Source organism: Mytilus edulis, chromosome 1 (genome assembly GCF_963676685.1).
Source record: "Mytilus edulis chromosome 1, xbMytEdul2.2, whole genome shotgun sequence".
NCBI lineage: Eukaryota > Metazoa > Mollusca > Bivalvia > Mytilida > Mytilidae > Mytilus > Mytilus edulis.
The window spans coordinates 119,478,739-119,505,507 of NC_092344.1; the positions used below are offsets into that span (position 1 = coordinate 119,478,739).

At 32.6% G+C, this 26,769-nt stretch overlaps 1 protein-coding gene across 2 annotated transcripts; it reads left to right on the forward strand.

The window, feature by feature from the left end:
• LOC139503424 (all-trans retinoic acid-induced differentiation factor-like) lies at positions 1 to 24,626 on the forward strand. 2 transcript variants are annotated; one of them, XM_071293205.1, is made up of 7 exons: positions 1 to 127; positions 6,843 to 6,961; positions 7,792 to 7,863; positions 11,140 to 11,211; positions 11,725 to 11,840; positions 12,356 to 12,456; positions 22,919 to 24,626. In XM_071293205.1, the coding sequence occupies exons 1-7, from the start codon at positions 71 to 73 to the stop codon at positions 23,024 to 23,026; spliced, it is 645 nt and encodes a 214-aa protein (XP_071149306.1). In that variant the 5' UTR covers positions 1 to 70; the 3' UTR covers positions 23,027 to 24,626. The 2 variants fall into 2 exon arrangements, with proteins under 2 accessions (XP_071149306.1, XP_071149313.1); XM_071293212.1 differs by having other exon boundaries at positions 34 to 127; positions 6,847 to 6,961.
• Positions 24,627 to 26,769: the final 2,143 nt, after the last annotated feature.

Consider the following 26,769-nt stretch of genomic DNA (forward strand, 5'->3'; position numbering starts at 1 on the left):
TTGGTTTTAGGTCATATTACTAAAATAGAGTTATTTCCCTTCTCACCAGGAAGAAAATCAACATTGAACGATGTTGGTCTACATAATAATCACATGTATGATATTACCGTTGTTTGAGAGTGAAAAGGTAACGATGAATATTAGGAATATAGTTTCAATAATTCCCATAACATCATGAACTCCAAGGAAAATTCAACCGGAAAGTCCCTAATCAAATGGCAAAATCAAATGACAAAACACATCTTCTTCTTCTTCTTCTTCTTCCATATACAGTTCATACCACCATCTGGTGTATTATCGAACTGATGCGTGGTGCAGACAAACCAATATTTACAGTGCAGTTAAAAAATAGTATGTACAGTTAAAAATTTCGCACAGTCCTTAATACATCTTGGTCTTCTGCAACTCACACTTGAATGTGTCAATTGAGTTGCAGGCTACAGTAGTTGGTGGTAGACTGTTCCATAATCTGATGGCGTCTGGGAAGAACGAGTACTGGTAAAGCTGCGTTCTTGCGAATGGAACAAGGAATCGTTGGTTGTGTCCTCTTAATGTTGCTGCTGTTGGGATTAAGCAGGATGTTGGTATTGCAACCAAGTGGTTAACTATGCGGTACATCATTATAACTTTATTCGTTGCTCTACGCTCTTGTAGGGTTGGCCATTGCAGCTGGTGTAATAGGTTTGTTACACTAGTGGTTCGGTGGTAGTCACCAGTAACAAATCTTGCTGCCCTACGTTGTACCATTTCCAGGTTGTGGATGTTGTTTGCTGTGTGTGGATCCCAAATGATGCTTGCATACTCCATCTGTGGTCTCACAAGGGTCTTGTAGCAGAGTTCCTTGGTCTTTCGTGGGCATTGTGATATATTTCTCTGTAGAAAAGCCCTGGTGTTGTTGGCTTTTCTTACTACTTGGTCTATGTGAGTAGTCCAGTTTAGTTTGTGGTGGATGTTGGCCCCCAGATATTTTGCACATTCTACTTCCTCTAAGACGTGACCATGGATGATATATGGCTGTCTGATTGGTTTCCTCTTGTTGGTAATGTGAATGACTTGGCACTTTTTGGGATGAAATTCCATGAGCCAATCATTCTCCCATTCTTGTAGGGTTTCCAGATCTTGTTGAAGTAGTTCTGCATCTTTGGTGTTTTTTATTTCCCTGTACAATACGCAGTCATTGGCAAAGAGTCTAACTGATGATTTGTTGACTGTGTAATCTGGTAGGTCGTTAATGTAAAGTAGAAAAAGGATGGGTCCAAGGACACTGCCCTGAGGAACTCCTGATTGGACAGGTGCAGTATTGGATTTACCGTTTTCGAGGACGACATGTTATGTTCTTTCGTTGAGAAAGTCTTCAATCCAGCTATGGAGATTACCCCGTATTCCGTAGTGATGTAGCTTATGCATAAGTCGCTTATGAGGAACCTTGTCGAAAGCCTTGGAGAAGTCCAGGAGGATGACATCTGTTTGTCCGGTGTTATCGACTGTTTTGGCTAGATCCTGGATAGTGATTATAAGTTGAGATTCACAGGATCTGTGTTTACGGAAGCCATGCTGTGCGTCTGTTAGTATGGTGTGTTTCTCTAGGTGTTTCATTATGCTGCTCGTGATTATATGCTCCAGCATTTTACAGGTGATGGATGTGAGCGAGACAGGTCTGTAGTTTTCAGGGCGGTTTTTAGCACCTTTCTTAAATATAGGAACTACGTCTGCCTTCTTCCATTCCTTTGGGATCGCTCCTTGGTTAATGGATGCCTGGAAAAAGACTGTGAAGACTGGTGCTATTTCAGAGCCTACGAACTTCAACAGTCTAGCTGACAATCCATCTGGCCCAGTAGCTTTGTGGATTTTAAGGCCTTGTAGTAGTTTTAATACTCCTGGTTCTGTGATGTTAATGTTAAACATATTCGGGAACTTCTGTTTACCCATTGGTTTGATGTTGTCTTCTGGTTCGTTGGAATTAAATACCGATGAAAATTGGTTGTTCAGGATGTTCGCTTTTGCCGTTGGTTCTGAATATGTAAGGCCATCTGTTGCTTTAAGAGGTGCCACTCCACTGCTGTCCTTGTTTTTACTGTTAATAAAACTCCAGAAGCGTTTTGGGTTTGAAGTGCAATCTGGTGAGATTATGTTGGTTAGATAATCATTGTAGGCCTTTTTGCATGCTGTTTTTGTTGCAGATTTTAGATGTTGATACTTTTTCTTATCCCTTGATCTGTTTGATGATTTGACCCTATTAAAGCATCTTTTCTTACGCCGTGATAGTGCTTTTATCTCTTTTGTGATCCAGGGTTGACTAAAGCGGCTGGTGGTCATCTTTGATGGTACTGATGAATCTAGGATGTTAGTTAGTGCGGTGCTGATGTCTAGCCACATCTCTGCTATAGATGACTGAATAGTGTATTTGTCTAGGAATTGTTGTTGGAATTCTAGACATTCTTTTTTCAGTTTTTCATTATCTGCTCTTTTCCATAGGTGTATTTTCCGTTTTACCGGTTTCCCTCGTTTTGCAGCTGCTGATGATTCAATAAAGACTGCATCATGATCTGATATACCGGGTAAAGGAGAGCATCTGTTGATTAGGCTTGGCCGGTTAGTAAGAAACAAGTCCAGTGTGTTGTCCAGACGGGTGGGAAAAGTGACTGTTTGCTCCATATGACAGTTGTGGATCATGTCTAGGAGTCTTTTGTTGATACCAGAGTTTACTTTATTTCCTTGAATAGATGTTGAGTTCCAGTTAATGTCGGGAATACATCATTGTCATCAAACGAACAGGTTGGGAACAAACCCCCTGGATGGTGATTATACCTGTATAAAGGGATAAACCTTCTTTAGAGGGATAAAATTATCCCTCTATAGAGGGGTATTTGTGTTTGCACTAGATTTAAAGCAAATTAGGGCAGGATGGCATTTTCTAATTATATTGCCATTTTTATTGGCTATAATCTCTAGCACTAGGTGCATCAACATTAGTCCAAATAATTATGACGTCTGGGACGGCTATTTTTTTTTTTTTTAGGAAGGCGTCCCAGAAAAAAAATTAAAATAGCCTTGCCAGACATCATAATTATTTGGACTTAACTTAACTAAGTAATTGACAAAAACACCAGAAATGACAGAACTTTAGATCTAATGTGCATGACAAACCCATCATTTATCAACAGAGTTGAGACCCTCCCACCAATAGGAGGAAGCGACCATGATATTGTCTTTTGTGAAATCAACTTTGCTATACAACACCAAAACAACAACCACATAAAGCACTAATATACAAAAAAGCAAACTGGGAGAACATAAAGGAAGACCTTATTCTTATATATGATCATTTAAAAGCAAACAAGACAAATATGACTATCGATGATCTATGGACCACCTTTAAAACAAAAACAACAGAGACCATCAACAAAAATATACCAACTAAAGTAATTGGGAAAAAATCAAAATTACCATGGGTAAATAGAGACCTGAAAAGACTCATAAGAAAGAAAAACAAACTCTATAAAAAGAAAAGTCATGACTCAAAATACAAAAATAAATACAAAGAGATAAAAACCAAACTCCAAAAAGAGATGAGAATAGCATACTGGGCATACATCGAAAATATGATCTTTGACATCGACATAAAAGAACCAGATCAGCATTGCTTTAACAAACAACCAAAAAAGCTGTACTCTTATATAAAAAGCCAAAGAAAAGAAAACACCGGCATTGCATCCTTAAGAAGCGAAGGCACCCTCCATACAAACCCCTCTGATAAAGCCAACATTCTTAACCAACAATTTAAATCTGCTTTTACATCAGAAACTAACACAGAAATACCAACGAAAGAAGCTAGTACACACCCTAAAATGGAACAAATTAACATCAGTCGGGAAGGTGTATACAAACTCATAAAAAACATAAACATCAATAAAGCTACAGGACCAGATACTATCGCTGGCAAAATACTGAAGGAAAACATCGAAATAACCTCAGACATACTTGTAATCATTTTTGACAAATCTCTTGAGACAGGCAAAGTACCATCAGACTGGAACCATGCAAACGTTACACCAGTATTTAAAAAAGGAGACAAACATCATCCTGGTAATTATAGACCAATCTCACTTACCTGTATCTCATGTAAATTACTTGAACATATACTAGCTAGCAATATGATGAAACATCTTGAAGCAAATAACATCCTATATGAACTACAACACGGATTTAGAGCAAAAAGATCTTGTGAATCTCAAGTAATATCTCTTATACACCAACTAGCTCAAAACAACGATAAAAATATACAAACTGACTTAGTTATCATGGATTTTGCCAAAGCATTTGACAAAGTGCCACACAAACGCTTACTTTTCAAATTAAAACACTATGGCATCTCTGATCAAGCAATACACTGGATCAAATCATTTTTATCTAACAGAACTCAAACAGTCCTTCTCGAAAACACGACATCTGAAAAAATTCCAGTAACATCAGGCGTTCCTCAGGGCACTGTACTAGGACCAATACTCTTTCTTATCTACATCAATGATTTACCTGACTACCTTAAACACAGCCAAATAAGACTCTTTGCAGACGACAGCATTATCTTCCGGCCTATTACCTGCCAAAACGATTGTATTAAGCTTCAAGAAGACATAGAAGCAGCTATTAAATGGGAACAAGACTGGCTCATGTCATTCCACCCTGACAAATGTAACATCTTAAGAGTCTCAACAAAGAAAAAACAAATACACTTCTATTACAACATGCACGGTCATATCCTAGAACAAGTACAATCAGCTAAATATCTAGGCATTACAATCTCTTCAGATCTTAAATGGAACAAACATATACAACAATCAGCAGCAGAAGCAAATCAATCTTTATCTTTCGTCAGACGCAACCTAAAAATTAGTTCAAAATTAGTGAAGGAAAGAGCATATCAAACTATAGTAAGACCAAAACTCGAATACTGTTGCACCGTTTGGGACCCATACACATCAGAAAATATATACAGACTGGAACAAGTGCAAAGAAGAGCTGCACGATATACATGCAACAGATTTCACAACACCAGCAGTGTATCTGATATGCTTCAAAATCTGAAATGGCAAACTCTACAAGAACGAAGGCTTAAAACCAGATTACAAATGCTCCACAAAGTAATAAATAACGAAATTGCTATACCATCACAAGATATTCTGATAAAAAGCCAGTCAAAAACAAGATCTACTCATCAATTAACATTCAGACAGCTCCAATGCAATAAAGACAGTTTTAAATTCTCATTCTTCAGCCAAACAATCAAAGACTGGAATAAACTACCACCAGCTGATATTTCAAACAAAACTTCTACAGACAACTTTAAGGATGCACTTACCCATGAAGTACTCCTTAAAACCTTTTCTCACTTAAACTAAATGTACCTATTGTTTTTATCTTAATTTAAAAAAAAAAAAAAAAAAAAAATGTAAAAATTAAAAGTTCAATAAAAATTGTAAATCTTAAAAATAAAGAAAAATTGAAATTAATTTTAAAAAGCAACCTCAATCAGGCATGCGCCAGAATGTAATCTTCAAAATGTTGATGGTATTCTGTAACTAAAGAAGAAGAAGAAGACTACATCAACATATGCACTTTATTTAAAAATTATTGGGATAACCCGTTTTCTGCTAAAGTGACAAAACTTGAAATCTATTGTATACCTATCTGAACACCTGATCAACATCAAAAGGAATAGTTGACCTTTAAATTTCTTGTTAAATCTAACAATAAAAATTCTGTTCAGTGAGGCATAAGTGAGTAGAATTTACCTGATCATCACAGCTTTCAATCATGGTGAACAATAGATTTTATATTTAGTCAGATAAGCAGCAAACTGGGCATGTGTATATTAAACTAAGTACATCAATTGGTGCATCAACTGTTGCAGGTTACTGCCATAATAAGTAGAGAATGCCATTCTGCCCTGTTTTGATTTAAATCCAGTCTCAACAAAAAGACTTTAAATAGGTGCCGATTTGACTAGATGCCGATTTAACCAGGTTCCGATTTGACTTTTTCTATGGGTGCCGATTTGACCAGGTGCCGATTTGACTTGTACCCATTTATTTGTGTATTAATATTTTTTTATCAATGTCCAGTGACAAATGTTTCAAGTCAGAATATAAACAATCAATATTTTATATATAATTACAGGTTATATAAGAATGCCAGCTTTTGATTGGTTGGTAGCCAGTGTATTTTTTGCATATTCTAAAAAAAAATTCTCATTTCAAACGAATTTGCCTGTTTTTCACCACTGCCAATGAAAATGCCTCAAATACGATGGTCCAACATCCTCCTGACAAATTTTAACATAACAAAAGCAAGCTAATGCATATAACTACATATAATTCCCACAGTTCTATGATAATATCCACCTAGTCTAAAAATTATGCATATTAAAACATGTTTATGAAATGATGAATTACAGCGTTAATACAAGTTATTTTTTTATCTGTACCTGTACAGAGACTAAAATATCAGTCTTGGGACAGAATTTCGATCGACTTACGGCTCGTGAAATTTCACATCCCCTTGACTGGTATTTTTCGCAAATACCCCTCCATAACATTATATATCTGTTCAAAATAAATTCAGGGGGTAAGTTCTGTGAAATAGGTCGACCATGATTCAGGATTTATGACACTTAGTTTCTTTACCTTTTCCCCATCAGTTTCATGCATTCTGGAAGCTTTCGTCATCATGAATGTTATATTTCATTTTGAAATGAAGGTTAATTTCAGAATGACACCAGATTGCTGTTGACCAATCAAAATAACGTATTATGATGAAGCATTTATGTAATGTAATTATTTCAGATAGAATTATGTCAGAAGAATTGTTCCTATCCTATGTCATTAAACTGCTCTATACTCAACACTGAAGAATTGGGAAGATGTTGTGTTAATAAAGGAAAAACAGAATCATCAGTTGTTGGGTAAGATTTCTAACACTAGGAAGTAAAACATTTATGGAAAAAAAGTAGATTTGCAAGGTACTGTAATGAGACAGCCAGTGGCAGATCCAAGGTCAGCGGGTTGGAACCCCCCTTTTTTTTTGAACAATCAATGCATTTGAATGGGCACATGTAGTTGGAACCCCCTGGCCCTTTGTTCTTGGTTAGGAACCCCCTTTTTAAAATGGCTGAATCTGCCCCTGGTCAGCAACAAATTACTAACAAGAACAATATTTATAAGGACATAAAAAAAAATTGCTAGTGATAAAGTGCTTTGGACTTGCTTGAATAAACAAGGATACATAACCTGAGTTTATAATTTTTTTTATAGAAAAAATGAAATATAGAACAATGTAATACAAAATAATTTATCAGCATTCCCGAATGACATGCTTACTGTTTCAGGTAATGTTTTTTTCCAACTTAGATTTGTCAAGACTTATGATATCATATAAAAAAGAAGATGTGGTACAAATGTATGATTGCCTATGAGACAACTATCCACAAAAGACCAAAATAACACAAACATTAACAACTATAGGTCACCTTACGGCCTTCAACAATGAGCAAAGCCCATACCGCATAGTCAGCTATAAAAGGCCCTGATAAGACCATGTAAAACAATTCAAACGAGAAAACTAACGGCCTTATTTATGTAAAAAAATGAACGAAAAACAAATGTATAACACATAAACAAACGACAACCACTGAATTACAGGCTCCTGACTTGGGACAGACACATACTTAAATAATGTGGCGGGGTTAAATGACTACATGTATACTCATTTTATAGTTATTTTTCTGTATTTCAGGTTAGATTTGTCCAGTTGTCATATCACTTCTATTGAAGATATGTTCATCAATTTCAATAACTTAAAGTTTTTGTAAGTATTATAATCTGCCTTATAACATATTGTTCATACATCAGTTTCAGTTTAATTTACAACCAGACATTATGTTTCAAACTAAATTCCCATAGGTTGTTTTAAATATGTTAAAGGTAAAAATTAAGGAGCAGTTCACAATAACTGTATATGATCATCCAGTAGAAAAGGAAAACTGGATCAGACAAGTATACATGAGTATATGACAATGTATGCTAATCCAATGAAACTAGTGAAATATTATCCTGATGAATATTATGAAAATGTATATACGTGTAATATATAATTATATGATAAAAACAGACACAAAATTAATAGAAAAAATAAAAAAAATAATGTAAAGTAAAACAAATGGTTTTTATACGACTGCAGAATTTGAAAATTTTTTCGTCGTATATTGCTATCACGTTGGCGTCGTCGTCGTCGTCCGAATACTTTTAGTTTTCGCACTCTAACTTTAGTAAAAGTGAATAGAAATCTATGAAATTTTAACACAAGGTTTATGACCACAAAAGGAAGGTTGGTTTTGAATTTGGGAGTTTTGGTCCCAAAATTTTAGGAATTAGGGGCCAAAAAGGGCCCAAATAAGCATTTTCTTGGTTTTCGCACTATAACTTTAGTTTAAGTTAATAGAAATCTATGTAATTTTGACACAAGGTTTATGACCACAAAAGAAAGGTTGGGATTGATTTTGGGAGTGTTGGTTTCAACAGTTAAGGAATTAGGGGCCAAAAAAGGGCCCAAATAAGCATTATTCTTGGTTTTCGCACAATAACTTTAGTTAAAGTAAATAGAAATCAATGAAATTTAAACACAATGTTTATGACCACAAAAGGAAGGTTGGTATTGATTTTGGGAGTGTAAGTCCCAATAGTTTAGGAATTAGGGGCCAAAGAGGGACCCAAATAAGCATTTTTCTTGATTTTCGCACCATAACTTTAGTAGAAGTAAATAGAAATCTATGAAATTTAAACACAAGGTTTATGACCATAAAAGGAAGGTTGGTATTGATTTTGGGAGTTTTGGTCCCAACAGTTTAGGAAAAAGAGGCCCAAAGGGTCCAAAATTAAACTTTGTTTGATTTCATCAAAATTGAATAATTGGGGTTCTTTGATATGCCGAATCTAACTGTGTATGTAGATTCTTTACTTTTGGTCCCGTTTTCAAATTGGTCTACATTAAGGTCCAAAGGGTCCAAAATTAAACTTAGTTTGATTTTGACAAAAAATGAATCGGTTGGGTTCTTTGATATGCTGAATCTAAAAACCGTTTTTTTTCTAAAGTGTACATTGATTGGTTAAATATTTCTCAGTGTGTTTGAATTTGTTTGTTAGCCTTTTGGTCATGAATGTTTGTCTCTAATATTTAATTAACTGTGCATTTGTTTTCAGATATCGCAGATCAAATTTATTCGTTCATTGTGTAATCATACATTTTTTGATTGAGTTAAGTCTGCCAATTGATATTTTATCGTATGTTTTTCTATGTTGTGATGTTATGCTATTGTTTCAGAAAAAGGGAGAAGGTTTGGGCCCATTAAAACGTTTAATCCCGCTGCAAATGTTTGCATCTGTCCTAAGTCTGGAATCTGATGTGCAGTAGTTGTCGTTTGTTTATGTAATATATACGTGTTTCTCGTTTCTCGTTTTGTTTATATAGATTAGACCGTTGGTTTTCCCGTTTGAATGGTTTTACACTAGTAATTTTGGGGCCCTTTATAGCTTGTTGTTCGGTGTGAGCCAAGGCTCCGTGTTGAAGGCCGTACTTTAACCTATAATGGTTTAATTTTTAAATTGTTATTTGGATGGAGAGTTGTCTCATTGGCACTCACACCACATCTTCCTATATCTATTAGATTCTTGATTATTGGCCCAGTTTTCAAGTTGGTCCAAATTGGGGTCCAAAATTAAACTTTGTTTGATTTTATCAAAAATTGAATAAATGGGGTATTTTGATATGCCAAATCTAACTGTGTATGTAGATTCTTCAGTTTTGGTCCTGTTTTCAAATTGGTCTACATTAAAGTCCAAAGAGTCCAAAATTAAACTTAGTTTGATTTTAACAAAAAATGAAATCTTGGGGTTCTTTGATATGCTGAATCCAAACATGTACTTAGATTTTTTATTATGGGCCCAGTTTTCAAGTTGGTCCAAATCAGGATCTAAAATTATTATATATAAAAGTATTGTGCAATAGCAAGTCTTTTCAATTGCACAGTATTGCGCAATGGCAAGAAATATCTAATTGCACAATATTGTGAAATAGCAAATTTTTTTTAAATTAGAGTTATCTTTCTTTGTCCAGAATAGTAGGCAAGAAATATCTAATTGAACAATATTGTGCAATTGCAAGAATTTTTTTTAATTGGAGTTATCTTTCTTTGTCCAGAATCAACTTAAATCTTTGTTATATACAGTATACAATGTATATTCACTTTTTACTACCAACTGATAAATTAAAATAATCTTTACCATTCAGTGATAACAAGCAGTTTTTTTACATCTTAATATTTTATGATGTATTTAAATGAGTAGTTATTGTTGCAAACTCCATTAGAAATTTTAATTGAGATTAGTTTTGGAATAAGGGAAAGGGGATGTGATTAAAAAAAGTGGGTTCAATTTTCTCATTAGAAATTTCATAAAATTCATAAATAAAAAGAAAATTTCTTCAAACATTTTTTGGAGAGGATTAATATTCAACAGCATAGTGAATTGCTCTAAGAGAAAACAAAAATTTTAAGTTCATTAGAACACATTCATTCTGTGTCAGAAACCTATGCTGTGTCAACTATTTAATCACAATCCAAATTTAGAGCTGAATCCAGCTTGAATGTTGTGTCCATACTTGCCCCAACCGTTCAGGGTTCAACCCTGCGGTCGTATAAAGCTACGCCCTGCGGAGCATCTGGTTGAAATTATAATCTTTCAATATCAGATAATTGTTCATCACATTGGACAGAACAGATTAGATATTGTTCATACATCAGTTTCAGAACAGATTAGAAACCAATATCAGGCACACTGATCAGAATCTTAACAGAATAGGATTTTTTTAATGGAGGAAAATGATTTCATGATTTTTATTGAATGTTTTCTGCAGCATGGAAAGAACAAGGCTTAGTTTATTTCTAATATGAATTTGCATTAAATTCTAACATTTTTAGAGGTTCATCATTCAAATTTGTTGAATTTCAATTGAAAAATTTGCTCATTTAAATTTATTAATTGCAAATTAATGACCTCATAAATAGTGTTATTTTTTTTTAAATTTCAGATATTTACAAAATAATTCCATACAAGTGCCAACTATAGAAGCATTCCATGGTTTAACACAGTTACAAACTTTGTGAGTTTGTATTTGTATTTGTCTTGTTAGTTTATATTCTGAATCAGATGTGGTACGCTCACATAACTAAAAACCAAATCTTTTGAAGACCAGAATACATACAAGAACAGGCATTGACCTAGTTATGAAAACCAAAATGTTAAAAAAAGAAATCAGTATAAGATGGGTTGTAAAAAGGAGCTTTGTTTTGTTGATCAGTTGCAAGAAATATACACAAAAAAGAAGACAAATTAGGGTTTCAAAATTCTTCAAAGTGATGGTTAAAAATGGCATTCCAATGTCCTAAATAAATAGAAATTATTTGTTTTCAGGGGGGTAGGGTTGAGTTTACCTGAATCCCTTGGCTACTATTGTTTACCAAATGTAAAACATAAAAAGTAGAATGTTTTGTACATTGTTGAACTAAAGTTTAGAATTTTTGTTGTACTGAATCCCCTGGCTACTGTTGTATACCATATGTACAACATATGAAGTAGAATGTTTTGTACATCTTTTTACATTTTTGTTGTACAGAAAATTGCCTCCCAAGATAGATTGCCCAGGAGGGAGTGAGTTATGGAATGAAACAAAACATACAGAAGATGCTGTTATTTGTACGGGTGAACTAAGTTCATGTACTGTTTATAATGGTAGGTAAAACAATTCAGTGCAATTTGTCAAATCTAGTGCTAAACTATACTATAAATAAATCTGTAAATATCAATTTAGGCCTTGTTATATTGAATAGAAAACCATTGCTTGATGCAGGTTGAAAATGAAAGTGATGTTTTGCCAATTGGTAAATGCTTGAAAAAAAATGGGAAATGTTTTCTTTAGATAATATTCTGAAACAAAAAGTTACTGTGGATTCATTATTATTCCTTGGATACCAATTTTTCCTGGATTATGTGGTTACTATTAAACCACGAAATTCAATGTTCTAGAAATGACGAATTTTCTTAAGGTTTGTATACAGACTTCAGCAAAACCATGAAATGAAATATCCACAAATATGCAAGTTTTCCTTAATCCAAGAAAACTAGTACCCACGAAAATTAATGATTCCACAGTATATTAAAATATTTTTTTTTAAAGAATTTAACTAAAGGTATTATGATTTATGTTAATTGTTATGGTATTACAGGAAATTTTCTTTTAATTTCAGTAACCTGTCCAAATGTTAACAGTTATTGTGTTGATGTTGGACCGCAAGTAACAGAATGTTTATGTAAACCTGGTTACCATGGTTATAAATGTTTACGTCAAGTAAGATGTTTTTGGTCTCACATGATAACAGCATTACTTTGAGTATATGTTAATTATACTCTTGTGTTAGCTCAAAAATTCTAGGCTTATTTATTTTGAACTATGTCATGAAGCATTTTTTTCATGGACAAAATGTTTAAATTTAATGAATTGTTTATATTAGTTCTCATATTTGGTTAAAGTTAATAAAAGACAACACTTGAGATTGACAGTCAAATGATTGATTTTACAGTTTCCATTATGAATATGATATTAACCCTTTCACGTTCCGCCAAATTGGACATAAACTTATGGAAAGACACTATCAAAGTTTAATCGCATATAGCATTCGCACTGAAGCTTACACAAAGGTCGTTTTGGGTCCATACACAAAGGTCGTTTTGAGTCCATTTGAGAGATAATTGAAAAAATATTTCAAAAAATATAATATATCAGAAATTTTGTCTTTTGAAGTCACGTGTTATCTGTCCGAAAGTCATGTGACTTGCGAAAAAAAAGGTAAAAAAAATCCAAAAGTCTTCTGAAAAAGGTCGTGTGGAGACTTTTATAATGGCTAATAGGATATAGTTTAAGTGTCAAAACAATGTCCTAAGTCTGATAGACACAGGAAAGTTACCATTATGGTATAGTTTGAGGAAATACGTGCTGTATGCCTTCCAAACGTTGATGCCCGCAACATGCAAAATAACGGTTTTCAGCCGTTTTTTCGTCAAAAATCTTATCCTTGACACAAATTTTAGGTAAAATTATGTTTTTTCAAGCAGCACATAGAATTTTGACTTTGAAAGTAAAGATTCAATGAATTACCAATAATTTCTTTGGTGTTTTGGGCCTATGATGTTTTAGTTTAAGGGGGGGGGGGTGCAATTAGGACACACATTCTTTAAAAACATACAAACGTTATTTTTAAGTTGAGTTTTGTATGTATTCATGACCTTCTTTTTGAAATTGAAAGTAAAGTTAAGTTTCATTTAATATAGGAAGTTACTTTTTCACCTCCGGCTTTGAGGTTCGAACATGCAATCTTCCTGCTGTGGGCTAGTGCAGCTTCCCACTGAACCACGGGAGTTCCAGATTGAAATATCGAAGTTTTAATACTTAACTCTTTCATTAAGGAACGAAGTGAAAGTAATCAAATAATCAGCCTGTTAACTGTTTTCGTTTAGAAATTAAGTCTCGATATAACATAGAATTGTTGTAAAACCCATTATTTTGAGCAAATATAGGATGATATCATACTTTAGTTTGCCATATTTTTCTAGACTTTTTTTTTTTTTTTTTTTTTTTTTTTTTTTTTATCCAACATATATAATATACAACAGTACAGTTATCAAACAATAATTTAATTTCATATATATAAATGTAATATAATACAACCTATTAGAAAATGTATAGAACTTGAAAATAACATTTTGTTTGGATTTTATAATTGTATCTTATTAAAAAGGACATACAAAAAAAAATATAGAGAATTAATAAATAAAAGAATTAAAAGATGATTAAGAAAAAGAAAAAAACAAAAAGCAACAAAAAACAAAAAACAAAAAACCAATATAAAAAAAACAAAAATTCATTTTGATGTCTGCTAATTTTTTCATAGTTGCTAATCCACCAAATTATCCTGTAAAGCCTCTTGGTAAATGCACCAAGCTTGATTAAACTTTTCAAAACATTTATTTTTAACTGATATCTTCTTCTCCCAAATATAATGATGCTTTATTTTTTCAATCAATGCTGTTAAACTTAATTCTCCTTTAAAATATCGTGTATTATATATATATTGTTTAATCCAGAGAAAAATATTGTTTTGAGGGTCACCTTTGTACATTCGTGATAAATTTCCAAACAAAAAATATCCTGTGTAAATGGTATACTAATACCATTATGGAGAAACCACATTTCAGTTTGCTCAATAAATTGTTGTACATAATAACAATCCCACAGTATATGTTCAATTGATTCAAGTTCTGTCTTACAAAAAGTACAATATGGGTTTTGCACAATCCCAATTTTGTTTAAAAACGTATTTGTTGCCAGAATTTTATGATTAATTCTATACTGAAGCCATTGTAGCTCAGTATTTTTTGTAATAGCAAATGGTAGTTGAAAAATCTTTTTCCAGTTTTGATTTTCTAAAACTAAAATTGCTTCCCATCTTTTTACTCCTGTAGGAACAGTGTTGTTTTTGTTTAGCACCAAAAACATATCTTTTGATCCCTTTTTGCTTTTGAGAATGGTATTTATAACTGATGGTATGAAAGGAGATACTAATTTATAATCTCCCCTATAAATTTTTTTGGAAGTCTTAGTTAGCATAGAAATTATGCTATTATATTTCATGATGTCTATATCCATCTGAAAACACTCCTGAAATTGATAAAAATTTAGAAAGGTACCATTCTCCCCCACAATATCATTTACATATAAAATACCCTTACTATGCCAGTCTTTGAAAAAAACTGGTTTGTTATCAATTTGGAATAGGTTATTCATCCAAATTGGACTGGAAAGAAAATATTCCCAGTCGTGCAAATTCATTTCTTTTTCAATTACCATTTGCCAAGCACCCAGTACATCTTTCCAAAATTTATTCTTAATACTTTGCTGTAGTTGCTTTACATAGCTATTACCACAATTAAATAATCTATCTTTATCAACATATGACAAAAATATATTTCGCCATTTACAATCATTTTTATACGACCGCAAAATTTGAAAAATTTTTCGTCGTATATTGCTATCACGTTGGCGTCTGCGTCGTCGTCGTCGTCGTCGTCGTCGTCGTCGTCGTCGTCGTCGTCGTCGTCCGGCGTCCGAATACTTTTAGTTTTCGCACTCTAACTTAAGTAAAAGTGAATGGAAATCTATGAAATTTTAACACAAGGTTTATGACCACAAAAGGAAGGTTGGTATTGATTTTGGGAGTTTTGGTCCCAACATTTTAGGAATTAGGGGCCAAAAAGGGCCCAAATAAGCATTTTCTTGGTTTTCGCACTATAACTTTAGTTTAAGTTAATAGAAATCTATGAAATTTTGACACAAGGTTTATGACCACAAAAGGAAGGTTGGGATTGATTTTGGGGGTTTTGGTTCCAACAGTTTAGGAATTAAGGGCCAAAAAAGGGCCCAAATAAGCATTATTCTTGGTTTTCGCACAATAACTTTAGTATAAGTAAATAGAAATCAATGAAATTTTAGCACAAGGTTTATGACCACAAAAGGAAGGTTGGGATTGATTTTTGGAGTTGAGGTCACAACAGTTTATGAATTAGGGGCCAAAAAGGGGCCCTATTAAGCATTATTTTTGGTTTTTGCACCATAACTTTAGTATAAGTAAATAGAAATCTATGAAATTTAAACACAAGGTTTATGACCATAAAAGGAAGGTTGGGTTTGATTTTGGGAGTTTTGGTCCTAACAGTTTAGGAATAAGGGGCCCAAAGGGTCCAAAATTGAACTTTGTGTGATTTCATCAAAAATTGAATAATTGGGGTTCTTTGATATGCCGAATCTAACTATGTATGTAGATTCTTAATTTTTGGTCCCGTTTTCAAATTGGTCTACATTAAGGTCCAAAGGGTCCAAAATTAAACTTAGTTTGATTTTAACAAAAATTGAATCCTTGGGGTTCTTTGATATGCTGAATTTAAAAATGTACTTAGATTTTTAATTATTGGACTAGTTTTCAAGTTGGTCCAAATGGGGGTCCAAAATTAAACTTTGTTTGATTTCTTCAAAAATTGAATAAATGGGTTCTTTGATATGCCAAATCTAACTGTGTATGTAGATTCTTAATTTTTGGTCCAGTTTTCAAATTGGTCTACATTAAGGTCCAAAGGGTCCAAATTAAACTAAGTTTGATTTTAACAAAAATTAAATTCTTGGGCTTATTTGATATGCTTTATCTAAATATGTACTTTGATTTTTGATTATGGGCCCAGTTTTCAAGTTGGTCCAAATCAGGATTCCATATCAAGTATTGTGCAATAGCAAGAAATTTTCAATTGCACAGTATTGCACAATAGCAAGAAATATCTAATTGCACAATATTGTGCAATAGCAATTAATTTTCAATTGGAGTTATCTTTCTTTGTATAGAATAGTAGTTGATAATATATGTTGGAAATTTGCCAGACATGACTATGATGTCATTTTCTACTTTTATTTGCCAATAACTTTATGTAAATAACTTCATTGGAAATTTGCCAATATAAAATGTTGCTGATGAAGCTTTTTTTCCTTATCTTATCTAAAATGTTTTAGATAATGTATGTTGGAAATTTGCCAGACATGACTATGATGTCATTTTCTATTTTTATTTGCCAATAACTTTATGTAAATAACTTCATTGGAAATTTGCCAATATAAAATGTTGCTGATGAAGTTTTTTTTATTGTTTTATACAATAAACAATGTATATTCACTTTTACTACCAACCAATCTTTACCATTCAGTGATAACAAGCACTTAATTTTACATTTTAATATTTTATGATGTATTTAAAAGAGTAGTTATTGTTGCAAACTCCATTAGAAATTTGAATTGATATCAGTTTTGGAAAAAGGGAAACGGGGATGTGAAAAAAGGGGGGGGGGGTTAAATTTTTCTCATTTCAGATTTCATAAATAAAAAGAAAATTTCTTCAAACATTTTTTTGAGAGGATTAATATTCAACAGCATAGTGAATTGCTCAAAGGCAAAAAAAAAACTTTTAAGTTCATTAGACCACATTCATTCTGTGTCAGAAACCTATGCTGTGTCAACTATTTAATTTTAGATTTAAATAAGAAGAAATCTTTAATTGATTTGTAAAATCTTGACATTTGTTTTGTGTAAAAAAAACCATGTAATGTCAAAAATTTGATCACAATCCAAATTCAGAGCTGTATCACGCTTGAATGTTTTGTCCATACTTGCCCCAACTGTTCAGGGTTCGACCTCTGCGGTCGTATAAAGCTGCGCCCTGCGGAGCACCTGGTTACAAATTCTTCTAATCCAAGTACATTTCAAAGCATTTATAAAAGCATGTAAATTAATCATTTTTAAGCCTCCATCACAATAATCTTTTTGTATTACATCTTTTTTCACTCTATGAACTGGTGAGTTCCAAATAAACTTATACATCAGTTCATTTATCTGTTTAATAATATCTTCACTTGGATTAGGTAGTGACAATATTAAATGATTTAAAATTGGCAACATAAGTGTCTTAACAACAGTAATTTCTTTGGTGTTTTGGGCCTATGATGTTTTAGTTTAAGGGGGGGGGTGCAATTAGGACACACATTCTTTAAAAACATACAAACGTTATTTTTAAGTTGAGTTTTGTATGTATTCATGACCTTCTTTTTGAAATTGAAAGTAAAGTTAAGTTTCATTTAATATAGGAAGTTACTTTTTCACCTCCGGCTTTGAGGTTCGAACATGCAATCTTCCTGCTGTGGGCTAGTGCAGCTTCCCACTGAACCACGGGAGTTCCAGATTGAAATATCGAAGTTTTAATACTTAACTCTTTCATTAAGGAACGAAGTGAAAGTAATCAAATAATCAGCCTGTTAACTGTTTTCGTTTAGAAATTAAGTCTCGATATAACATAGAATTGTTGTAAAACCCATTATTTTGAGCAAATATAGGATGATATCATACTTTAGTTTGCCATATTTTTCTAGACTTTTTTTTTTTTTTTTTTTTTTTTTTTTTTTTTATCCAACATATATAATATACAACAGTACAGTTATCAAACAATAATTTAATTTCATATATATAAATGTAATATAATACAACCTATTAGAAAATGTATAGAACTTGAAAATAACATTTTGTTTGGATTTTATAATTGTATCTTATTAAAAAGGACATACAAAAAAAAATATAGAGAATTAATAAATAAAAGAATTAAAAGATGATTAAGAAAAAGAAAAAAACAAAAAGCAACAAAAAACAAAAAACAAAAAACCAATATAAAAAAAACAAAAATTCATTTTGATGTCTGCTAATTTTTTCATAGTTGCTAATCCACCAAATTATCCTGTAAAGCCTCTTGGTAAATGCACCAAGCTTGATTAAACTTTTCAAAACATTTATTTTTAACTGATATCTTCTTCTCCCAAATATAATGATGCTTTATTTTTTCAATCAATGCTGTTAAACTTAATTCTCCTTTAAAATATCGTGTATTATATATATATTGTTTAATCCAGAGAAAAATATTGTTTTGAGGGTCACCTTTGTACATTCGTGATAAATTTCCAAACAAAAAATATCCTGTGTAAATGGTATACTAATACCATTATGGAGAAACCACATTTCAGTTTGCTCAATAAATTGTTGTACATAATAACAATCCCACAGTATATGTTCAATTGATTCAAGTTCTGTCTTACAAAAAGTACAATATGGGTTTTGCACAATCCCAATTTTGTTTAAAAACGTATTTGTTGCCAGAATTTTATGATTAATTCTATACTGAAGCCATTGTAGCTCAGTATTTTTTGTAATAGCAAATGGTAGTTGAAAAATCTTTTTCCAGTTTTGATTTTCTAAAACTAAAATTGCTTCCCATCTTTTTACTCCTGTAGGAACAGTGTTGTTTTTGTTTAGCACCAAAAACATATCTTTTGATCCCTTTTTGCTTTTGAGAATGGTATTTATAACTGATGGTATGAAAGGAGATACTAATTTATAATCTCCCCTATAAATTTTTTTGGAAGTCTTAGTTAGCATAGAAATTATGCTATTATATTTCATGATGTCTATATCCATCTGAAAACACTCCTGAAATTGATAAAAATTTAGAAAGGTACCATTCTCCCCCACAATATCATTTACATATAAAATACCCTTACTATGCCAGTCTTTGAAAAAAACTGGTTTGTTATCAATTTGGAATAGGTTATTCATCCAAATTGGACTGGAAAGAAAATATTCCCAGTCGTGCAAATTCATTTCTTTTTCAATTACCATTTGCCAAGCACCCAGTACATCTTTCCAAAATTTATTCTTAATACTTTGCTGTAGTTGCTTTACATAGCTATTACCACAATTAAATAATCTATCTTTATCAACATATGACAAAAATATATTTCGCCATTTACAATCATTTTTACAAATTCTTCTAATCCAAGTACATTTCAAAGCATTTATAAAAGCATGTAAATTAATCATTTTTAAGCCTCCATCACAATAATCTTTTTGTATTACATCTTTTTTCACTCTATGAACTGGTGAGTTCCAAATAAACTTATACATCAGTTCATTTATCTGTTTAATAATATCTTCACTTGGATTAGGTAGTGACAATATTAAATGATTTAAAATTGGCAACATAAGTGTCTTAACAACAGTAATTCAACCAATAACAGTAATGTTACGTCTAGACCATTGTTTGACTAGTCTTTTTATTTTTACAATATTTTCATCATAATTGATTTTAACTAGTTTTTCTAAATCAACATCAAAATTAACACCCAATAATTTAAAGGATGTGCTTCCCCAAGTAAGATATTGATTTGTACAAAGTGTCTCTGTGCTGTACTTTTTACTTCCAATCCAAATCACATGAGTTTTGGAAAAATTTATATTCAAACCAGAAATTTTAGCAAACCAATCTAGTTCCAATAATGCCTCATTTAAAGATTCTTCACTACCATCTAAAAGTAGTGATGTATCTTCAGCAAACTGCGAGAGTTTGTGTTCAACATCAAGAACTTTGATTCCATTTATATTTTTGTTATCTCTTATTTTTAACGCTAAAATTTCAGCACAAAGAATGAAAAGATAAGGCGATTAATTTCACTGATTTTTGGACTCTAATCGGAGCCTAGCGATATCCTGTAAACGATAATGCATGAATAACATAGCATTTTAAACGCATTCAGAGATGCCGAATTTCCTTTGCGTTTATGTCTTTTACTCATGACGTTACAATCCTTCAAACGTCACCAACGTCGGAACGTCAACTAACGACGTCCTTAACTACCATACAGTTTCTATATGACTAACACGATGTCTAACAGCTCATTTATTTGTGATGTATGCCAAGCAAACTATACAAGCAAAAGCAGTTTAAAAAGGCATTTAAACCTACACAACCAACAAACTTTTGATTGCGACAAATGCAACTCTAAATTCACAAGAGCCGATAGCCTATTAAATCATGAAAGGCGGATCCATCTAAAAAAGAAAAGGAATTTGGAGCAACCTAACATTTTCGGTGCCAATACTGTACAAGACTGACAAATACCATCGGGTTCCGGTTTAAACAGAAATCCACACCTTTCAAAAGAAGAAATCAACACAACTAGCAGTACTGATTCTTCTATGGATTTAATGTTAAACGTCGATTTTAATTCCAGTACGGTCAAAATGACCGACACAGATGATATTGATTTCATTGACAACTTCCTTCGAGAAATTGAAACCAACTCTAACAATTGTGCAGGTAAATCCGAATTAATCATCAATCATGGTGACGATGGAATGCCAAACTTACCAAAAGAAGTAAGCTGGAAGGGTCATACACCACCGTGTGAACCGCACACATACAAAAGGAAGGAAGACACAATGGGCCACATATAAGCGGCTATATACGTATGTAGATACATTAGCAAACAACAACATTGTTCTCAACCTGTATACTTATAAATTTTGCTATGTTATTTATTTATAATAATAAAATTTATCATTATTATTTTTTCCCTGTGTTTTTGGTTGTTACTAATGCACACTCATGTTAAGTACTTTTCCGACACTCAAAAAAGGAGTTCAGACTTATCAACTTTATCGAAACTTACACATAAAAACTTACTCAAAAGATTACTTAACACCGGAAAAATCTATTTCCGTGATTCGAGCCAGTTTACCCATCCACAAGACAACCTCTCCAACGGTCAACCAATCCGCCAGTTCACCGTTCGGACGGTTAAACTTACCGCCGGTTGACATCACTGTCGGTTAACACAACCGCCGGTTAACACAACCGCCGGTGGACACCATCGCCGGTTAACACAACCGCCGGTTGATACAACTGTCGGTTAACACAACCGTCGGTTTAAACCACGGCTGGTTAACACAACCACTGGTGGAAACCACGGCCGGTTAAAAACAACGGCCGGTTATATGAACAGCTGTTAACAAAACCGTCTGTTTTACTAAACAGCCGGTTAAACCAACCGCCGGTTGACACTACTGCCGGTTAACACAACCGCCGGAACATAACCGCCGGTTATCTGAACAACCGGTAACAAAACCGGCTGTTTTACTACACCGCCGGTTAAAACAACCGCCGGTATGTACTTGATCACCCTGGTAACGGACAAATGGATCAGTCTGAACCGCCGGTTGTCAACCGTCGATGGAAAAGTATATAAGGAATCCAAAAACACAAGTAACCATTCAGCCTCTCAAGAAGGTCCTTGAAGGACCGAAACCGGTCAGGCTTATTATCATCAGGTGCTATTGTCTAGTAGTAACGGCATATATTTTCCTATATTTTATAGGATGATATCATACTTTAGTCTGCCATATTTTTCTAGACTTTTACCGGTTTCTTTATTTTAACAAAAGTGTTTTCGACATTTCCATAACCAGGCACTTCAGAAACAATGTTCTGTTACATCTATTTCAACTTCGCAAAAAAAAAAATCATGACTTTTTGTCTTTTTTGTCTTTTTTTCAATTAATTTGGAAAGAATTGACCACAACTTGAGAGTGCATTTCAAGTGAATGATTGCGTTGGTACACTTCCAATCAGTTTTTTCACTTGAGTACAAATTTTAATCATACTTTGAATAGTTTCCCTCAAAAATACAAGGCGAAGTTAATAAAACTTTTTTTTTTAACATATTGCCCCTAAAATCAACAGTTTATTTTCCTATACTCTACGGAAATATTGTGTTCAAATTAAAAAAAAAAACATGGTTTTTACAGGAGAAAACGTTGTCCGTTAGGTGCGATTTGATACCAAACCGTACTCGGAAGAAGTTTTAGGCACCACGAATCACACAGCTGTGATATAGGGGATTGATTTGAGCCATCAACCACTTCTGTACGTCAACAAATGTCAAAGATTCAATACTTTGCGCAAGCTAGTTACCCAAAAATATAGCCCATCGGTACCAGAGTACCAATGGGAACAGGAAGGGGTTAAAGAGGATCAAATCAGATTATAACTAAAAAGGAGGAGAGAAAAGCACCTGTTTGTGATTCATAGCCTGACCTGTTTCAATCCTTCATTAACCTCTTTTTAAGGCAAAAGAGGATTTATAGTTTCAAGCTACATTTATTATGAAGTGTCAGATGTTTTTATCCATCTTAGGTATTACTTAGGTTGCAAGTGTATCCATACTGAATTATATAATGTTACCCTTATATGAAATGTTCTACTTTCATAATATATGTCTGTGTTAAAATAATATTGATAAAACACACTAATAGTTAAAGCATGTTATTTGTTGTTTTTCAGGGTACATTTCCAACAGTGACTTTTGTAATAGGACTGGGAGTTAGTACAGTGGTGATATCAGGACTTTTATGGGTTACACAGAGAAGAAAGGCTAAAAAACAAGTGTAGAATTTATATATTGTCTTGAAATGTCTTGAAATTCTCCACAAAAAATGCTAGTTTTCCCTTGTGAAATCCTACGATTATATATTAAAAGTTACTTATTATTGGGTATGTTCTACTTAGTAGTAGCAACCAAGAGACAACCTAATGTTAAATATGTGCTGTTAAATAGTAAACCTATTTTTCTCAATACATTATATAACTTGTTTCATACCAGCTAACATTAAAATTATTTTATTAATTTATACTTTTCAACGCTGAACTGAAAAGTTTATGTTTTTGTTGCTGCCTTAATTTACTGACAGTAATTTATATTACTTAATAATGCAACACTGATTTATATTACTTCATAATGCAACATTTTGATAGAATCATAATTTCTGATTTGATATAAGATTGTATAAACTATTTTCTTTGATTAATATAGTTTGTTGGTATACATGTTCAATGATGTGATATATGTGTATTGGCAACTATTGAGATTTATTTCTTTTGTTAGAATGATCAGGTTTAATCAAGTCACTTCAAATGACTTTATGTTGGATCAGTAAAAAGTATTTTTCTCTATGATGATTTATTGTCTAGAATTGACAAAGTCGAAAGAGCGAGACTTGAGTGTGCTGTTTCTGGTGTCTTTTGCAGCAGCGTCAACTATGTATGGTTTTATGGGTACCATTAGTAGTAGGTCAATGGTTAATGATACTTTTTGTATTGGTGCATCTCATTTTCATGGTGATTATTTGCCTCAGTCCCTCAGTCATGGCCTATTGTCTTTTGCTAGGTTTACATTTATTAGTTTGTGATTAGGTCAGTTTGAGGGGAACCATTAATGGTAGGTCAATGATATATTTGGTCTGAAGATGTATAAGAATATCCCCATTTGTTAATTTAACTTTTCCCTAATGCTTTCTAAATAATTTCGTGTTTTTAGTATGTTCTTTAAGAATCAGTTATTAAGTTTTACCTTTCAGTGCATGTTTTGGTTACATTCTTTCCCTTCATGGTGACTTGCACTGTTAAATTATTCTTTAGTTTCAAGTATGTCCCATTGTGTACACAAACTCACAGTGGCATGCTAACTTTCTTTGCATATTACTCCTTACTCAGATTGTGTATCAAAGAATGAGTTAAAATTTGGCCTGGATCTGGATACTGTTGTGTTTTATAGAGTTCGACATTTTCAATACTACCAGGCAGTCACATCCAATTTGTGGATACTTTCAGTTTTTATTTTACCTACTGAACATGGAAGGGTTTTCCAATTTACCTGCAATTTCTTCATTACATCTACAAATTCTATATGAAGTATTTGGTCTAGAAAGGATGATGGGAAGTTTTTGATTTCAACCATCAGAATTATGATTTATGGATCTTATTGTTTAAGACAACTTGTATGCAAAATACTACAGAGCTTTCATTAGTATATAAAAAGGTAAAACAAAACAAATCAGCATATAAAGGTGTAATTTAAATGCAGCAAACATAAAGTTGCATTTTTCGTAAGTATTTATAATATTGTTAGTTTGTTATAAATAAAAATTTTCTTAAAATACTCATTTTACCTAAATCAGGTTAATTTGTTAATAAAAGCATTGCCTTCTTTGAATTGATTGTTGTTTATAGATTTGATCTGATAAGCCAAATTTTATTGTGTCTTTGAATGAAATGAAACACTGTATTTGAGTGTCACTATATAAAAAAAATTGAGGTCTAAGACGAATAGTAATTGTTCAAGGTAATATGGAAAATTTTGAGGTCTCATAAATAAAATTGGTGCATATTACAACTAAGGATGATGGAACCTTACATTATTATCATCACTTGATATTGTTACCATCATCATTAGAAATTAAGATGATAAAACATTTTAAACAATAAGATATCTTATTAGGAAACTGGGTTTCCACTATCCAATGGTGTTATATGTTATTTAGTCAATAGTAAGACTATTAAAATAACCAAATTGTAACATAAATTTGATCTGAAATAGAAAATTAAACTCCCTCATACAATGCTCTGATTCCTTGTCCGTGTTTAGCTTTAGTTTTTGGGCTTTCCATATGTGTAGGACACCATTAGAAACCTTACAAACTTTTCAAAATTTGTAATTGTTGCGAGCAGCTTTTTGCCATGCTCACAAGGAAAACTATCCAAATTACAGGCGATATTTCTCGTGTAGGGATCCCCTGAAAGGAGAATACGGAGCCATACAAGGGGAAAATAGTATGCAACAGGTATTCATTGACGTTTTGTTAGAACCGCTTACTTACCATCAAGAGATATTCATTGAACTTTGCATTTGATTTGGCTTTCCAACTGTATCTATGAGAACGCTGCTGAATCTTATGTAAACGAAACACACGTCTAGCATACTATGACATGGACGAATTTTACTAGAAATTTCATAAATATGATGATTTCAACTTTCAAATCGTCAACGTCCCATTTTCAGCAGTCCTAAGTCAAGAATCTGATGTACAGTAGTTGTCGTTTGTTTATGTAAATTATACGTGTTTCTCGTTTCTCGTTTTTATGCAGTTAAGCTGCATTATGCGAGCACCCTAGATTTGTGTTCTACCAAATAAATGCTGAAATACTTGTCATTGTTATTATCTAGCTGGCGTCTATGTTATATATAACTAATTGAACACTTTTTTAATACTTTTTATTCTGGATTACAAAAAATATAACCAGAAAAACCTTAAATGATTGTCGAATCTGCTCATTAGGAATCCTTGTGTAGTTAATTATGACCTGTGCTTTTGGCTAAGATGTCAAAGAACAATTGTATGAAATATTTAATCGCCGAAAATCTCTAAAGACAAGTAGTTTAGATTTCCCAAATTACAAAAGTCGTAGGAATGATCAGGAATATTGTTTGTCATCAATACCAGAGATATATATATGTCTCTGTCAATACGTAGTACACAAATGGTACAACTACGTCAGTTGTATACACCTATTGACTGGGTGTGAGGGTAATAGCAAGTTTGTTGTCCCTGAGGTACCAACTATTGCTCGAGGCAAAGCCGAGAGCAATAGTTGGTATGCGAAGGGACAACAAACTTGCTATTACCCGCACACCCAGTCATTAGGTGTTTTATTATACTGAACAACACAGCCATTAAGTATTTTATATATATACCAAATAAATAATTTTCTAAAAGTGTATATATATATCATCTGAAAGAAAACAAAAATGTCACATAACTTTATATGCACATGATGAACTATACTTTTTTTTATAATTCGTTTTGTATTAATAAATATTTCATTAATTTGAATCAAGACAAGAAATACTTATGTTAAACTTTCTGTGCTTAACCCTTTCAATGCCACGGCGAAATCGTAAAAATTCTATCTAAAATAAACCAAACGCAAATTCACTTTTTATATACGGAGAGCGAACCCATATTAAGAATAAGGTACTATATTTTAGATCTTTAAAAAATTCCCAGTGAAGATTTTTTTTTCTTTTTCATAATTGCTTCTTATAAGTGAAATTACAATCAACACAAACAGATTCCACCGTTTACAATATTAGCGGGAGTTTGACGTTGCAAAGCATACGTAACCAAGCAGAGTAGTCAATGACATCATTATCGTCCAATGAAAAATAAGCATGAAAAGTACGGGAAAGATGGTTATGAAACTATTAACCGGTGTAATAGTCTTTGAAACTATTGACTGGCAAATGGTTCTGTGGAATGAAATAGCACAATTATTTCATTACTTTTTATATAGAAAAA

Excerpts from the sequence above, each read along its gene's own strand:
- LOC139503424 (XM_071293205.1), top strand. The coding sequence starts at position 71 with ATGTTGGTCTACATAATAATCACATGTATGATATTACCGTTGTTTGAG. Across the intron at positions 6,962-7,791 it reads ACAGAATCATCAGTTGTTGG|GTTAGATTTGTCCAGTTGTC; the intron begins GTAAGATTTCTA and ends TCTGTATTTCAG. Across the intron at positions 12,457-22,918 it reads GTTATAAATGTTTACGTCAA|GGTACATTTCCAACAGTGAC; the intron begins GTAAGATGTTTT and ends GTTGTTTTTCAG.